This window comes from Poecilia reticulata, chromosome 23 (assembly GCF_904066995.2).
Source record: "Poecilia reticulata chromosome 23, P_reticulata-male-v2, whole genome shotgun sequence".
Classification (NCBI taxonomy): Eukaryota; Metazoa; Chordata; class Actinopteri; order Cyprinodontiformes; family Poeciliidae; genus Poecilia; species Poecilia reticulata.
Genome location: NC_088852.1, coordinates 18,108,240 through 18,112,317, shown reverse-complemented (window position 1 = coordinate 18,112,317; position 4,078 = coordinate 18,108,240). Strand labels below are relative to the sequence as shown.

The 4,078-nt window shown below is 41.3% G+C and overlaps 1 protein-coding gene across 1 annotated transcript; it reads left to right on the top strand.

Annotated features, from left to right (window-relative positions):
- The first annotated feature begins 109 nt into the window (after positions 1-109).
- asb13a.1 (ankyrin repeat and SOCS box containing 13a, tandem duplicate 1) lies at positions 110-3,580 on the top strand. Its single transcript, XM_008401521.3, has 6 exons — positions 110-385; positions 1,038-1,225; positions 1,303-1,459; positions 1,528-1,662; positions 3,102-3,293; positions 3,397-3,580. The coding sequence occupies exons 1-6, from the start codon at positions 343-345 to the stop codon at positions 3,531-3,533; spliced, it is 852 nt and encodes a 283-aa protein (XP_008399743.1). The 5' UTR covers positions 110-342; the 3' UTR covers positions 3,534-3,580.
- Positions 3,581-4,078: the final 498 nt, after the last annotated feature.

The window sequence follows — 4,078 nt, the reverse complement described above, 5'->3', positions numbered from 1 at the left end:
AACTTGACTCAGAACTGAGTTACTTAGTTGATATTCTGAAACCAAAAACCCGGAGTATCACAGTTAGGTAGGTCTATTCAGAGTATCTGCCTTCTACTCAGCTTGTTGACCCTGCTTTCTGAAACGGGGCCCGGGACATGTTGTTTTTATACAGTGGACAGCAGTGGTCCTAGAAAACTACCTAGGTAATTTTCTAGGACCATTGCGGAGTAGAATGTTACTGTCTAGCTAGACAGTAACTGCCTGCGGACTACACTTCCCACATCCCCCTGCTGGACCGTCCTCTTTCCCAAAACGTTGCTGTGAGAGTTGTGGTCGGATTGATTTACTATCCGGATCGTCATGGAGGTGACTGCGGCGCGTCGCTCGTTTCTTTGCGACATTGGTGAGCCCAACTCTGTGAGCGGAAAGTTGCGGCATGTTTAGCAGTGGTGCGGTTCATACAGGCTAAAAGCGGACAGAGCAAGTCAGGTTAAAGTATCGTAAATCTGTACTTACACAAACGCAGTAAAAATGTTTTATTTTCCATGGGTTTGAATATCTCTGTCAAAACTAAATTTAGTTTGTCAGAAAATGTGCTACATGAGACCAATAAAGTTTATTTTCAATACATATATTTTATGCCACGGTCCACACAGTCATACGAAATACTGCTGAGTTGACAGCTGTCAAATCCTGTTTTTGAAAAACGTATCCAGGTGTGATGCGTTTCTTTATGACTCCAGCCACTTAAATAATGTGATTTATATCACTTAACTACAGTAAGTGCATTGAATCTTATTTTTTTAAATTTGATATTTATTGATACTCTCGTTGATCAAGCAGTGGAGATAATTAAATAACAATCCTGACTAGAGTTTTTTCTTTTTGATATCACAATTAGGATTTATCATAACAATAATTCAAAATTCTTATCGAGATGAGTGAGAAGTGTCTCACAGTTGATGATAAATGGCCAGCTCTATCTGTGGTACTATTTGGTTCCAGTGTACTGTCAGGTCGTCCTTCCTGTGTGTTACTCTGCTGGTGTGTGTCAGGTTCCTGGGCAGACCGTACGGCGTTGCATGAAGCCGCGGCCCAGGGCCGGGCCTTCCAGCTGAAGCAGCTCATAGAGAGCGGGGCCTCTGTCAACGTGGTGACTGTGGATAACATCACACCGCTGCATGAAGCCTGCATTCAGGCCTGTCCCAACTGTGCCCGCCTCCTGCTGGAGGCCGGAGCTCAGGTGAGTTCAGGATCAGCAGCGCCAAAGATGCAGAGGTGATGGTGAGACGGCGCCTGGTGTCTGTGTGGCTGTTCCAGGTAGACATCCGGACCATCCATGGCAGCACGCCCCTCTGCAACGCCTGTGCTGCTGGCAGCCTGGAGTGTGCCCGGCTGCTCTTGGAGTACGGCGCCACGGTGAACCCATCGCTCACGGCGCTGACTGCATCTCCGCTCCATGAGGCCTGCATCCAGGGTGCGCCCTCCGAGAACAGACTGGGGAAACTAACATGTTCATTCAGTAACGTTCCAGTCTCCTGCCAGGTAATGCTGAGGTGGTGAGGCTGATGATAACCAGCGGCGCCAAGCTGGAAGCCTTCGACGTCCACTTTGGTCCCCCGCTTCACATAGCAAGTGCTAAAGGTCACGTGGAGTGTGTCAAGGAGCTGCTGAAAGCAGGTTGTTTACTAACGTCCAGCGCCTTGCAACAGATGCATGCATCAGCTGCAACCACAAACTTCACTCATCTTTATCGAGGTTGTGTGTGATCCACCATAACAATGTAGTGTACAAAAGTGAATTGGAAGGCATGTAATATATACTACTCAATTGTTTTTGCAAAAACAAGTAAAAAAGTAGCATTTAGTTTACATTGAGCCCCCTTTATTCTGATACCCCTAAATAACATTCCGTGCAACCAACTACCTTGAGAAGTTAATAATTATTAAATATGGTCAACCTGCGTATGATGAAGTTTATAAGAGATTTTTTAGCACACAAAGGAAAAGCGATACAGCCGACAGGATACGGGGAAACACTGAGCTCTGTTCTATGGAGGACTAAAAGGGACAAAATTGACATGAAATAAATACATGCTTAATTGAATGTCTAAATAATGTATTTAATTGATGATTAATTTATTAAATGTATTTAAATCATTAAAATGCAAATATAATAGCTTAGGCAGATGATAAATGCTGTGAGGCCAAAAACAGTAAATCACCACACTGAAGATAACTTAGCAACTTTTCAGACACAAAAAATAACATATCAGCAGGTCAGGTTCTTTAAAGATTAGTGATTGGCTGGAAAACCGGTTCAACCCTATTTAAAATCTATATGTTCATCATGACATCATTCACTAATTAGCATATCAACTATGTCATTACCTAATTTGTCATCTCGCCTTTGTCTGCTTATTGAAAACTGCTTTATTGTATTTTGTTCTCATTGTTCACACAAGCAGCATCTTATTAATGGCATAATTCCCAAAAAAATCTGTTCTTGTTCATAATCTTATCCTTTTGTTGGTATAAAGCAGAGTCTGAAATGGGACTAAGAAGCAGTTCTTTTAGATTATAATTATACTTGAAAAGGTCGATCTTTATTGAAATGCTAATTCACATGGAATATCATATTAAACTTGTGTGCTGTTGTTTTTGCTACTTACCCATACTGTGGGCTGAGTAGACTAGAATGCAACTGCAGCTTCTTTGTTCTGCTCTCCAGGATTTCTCACTCCAAACAACCAACTGAATCTAGTCTTAGTTTAAATGGTTAGCATGAGCCTTGAGTTGAAATGCTGATATCTAAAGCTGAAGAGATTACCTTCAACTGTAAAGTGAATGTAAAATAAATGGTTTTTATCTCTTTTCTGCATAAAACACCCAAGTGTGCCACTAAAATAATTCAGTGCACATCTTTATTTACCCTCAAATAACGGCAAGTTACATTATGTCAAAAAACGGCATCAGTCATTGCAATGTTCTCAAAACAAAAGTCACCTCCATTTGTGAACACAACATTGAACATAGTGTTAATACTCTTTCATGGCTGTAAATAGCGTTGATCTCATTGATTCTAGGATTTGAATAGGTTGGTTTTCATCCTTTGTGCAGGTGCCAATGTGAATTCAGTGAATTTTCATGAGACAGCTTTGCACCACGCCGCTCGAGCCCACATGGTGGACATGATCGAGCTGTTGGTGGAATTTGGAGCCAATGTGTACGCCAGTGACAGTCTCGGAAAGAAGCCACTCGACTACATGACGCCGGCCTCTCCCTCTTACGCCTGCCTCCAGTTTTATGAAAGTAATTTTAGCTGAATTCTGTCAGACGTACCAGCTGGCCTGATTAGGTACAATGTGCTGAAAAACTAAAAAGTGGATTAACAGAGACGTCTTCTTGCTGACAGGTAATCCTCTGAACCTTCAGCAGCTCTGCAGGATTGTTTTGAGGAGGATTCTGGGTACCAAAGCCTCAGAGGTCATAGGCCAGCTGAACATCTCCCGACGCATCTACGACTACCTCCAGTTCTCTGACCACTGCTGAATCTCTCCTATCCACTGAAAGTATTAAAAACAAAGTGTCTCAAATAACTGTATTCTGTCCAAATATGTCATGTACACTTATAGGGATTCTTGTTAAATATGTTTGAGGAAAGAAACTTAATATAAATGTAAAATTTATATTGGTAGCATAATCTCACTCTAGAAATTTTTTTTAAACAATCCAAATTTTGGTTGGTTGCAGAAGGATAATCACGTGATTGTGAAGACTAAGGAGGATATACTTTGTCCTGAAAGAGACTACTCTTATTTATCATTTTTAATTTACAGAGTGGAACTGGGAAAACTTTGCAAGGCCAAGAAAACGTGAAAGTCTATTTTTACTTTCAAACTGCAACTACCACTTAAGTTGATGTTATGAGGAACTGATGTCATCATTGAAATATGAAGTTTGGAAAGTTTTCTTTTCTCTACACGAACAAGAGGAATCACCTACAGAGAACATAGTCAGAAAAAAAAATGATGCAGAAAGGATACAGACCAGATACAGAACCCTGGACCATGTTACTGGAACAGCGCCAGTGTACG

Excerpts from the sequence above, each read along its gene's own strand:
- asb13a.1 (XM_008401521.3), top strand. The coding sequence starts at position 343 with ATGGAGGTGACTGCGGCGCGTCGCTCGTTTCTTTGCGACATTG. Across the intron at positions 1,226-1,302 it reads TGCTGGAGGCCGGAGCTCAG|GTAGACATCCGGACCATCCA; the intron begins GTGAGTTCAGGA and ends TGGCTGTTCCAG. Across the intron at positions 1,460-1,527 it reads CCATGAGGCCTGCATCCAGG|GTAATGCTGAGGTGGTGAGG; the intron begins GTGCGCCCTCCG and ends GTCTCCTGCCAG.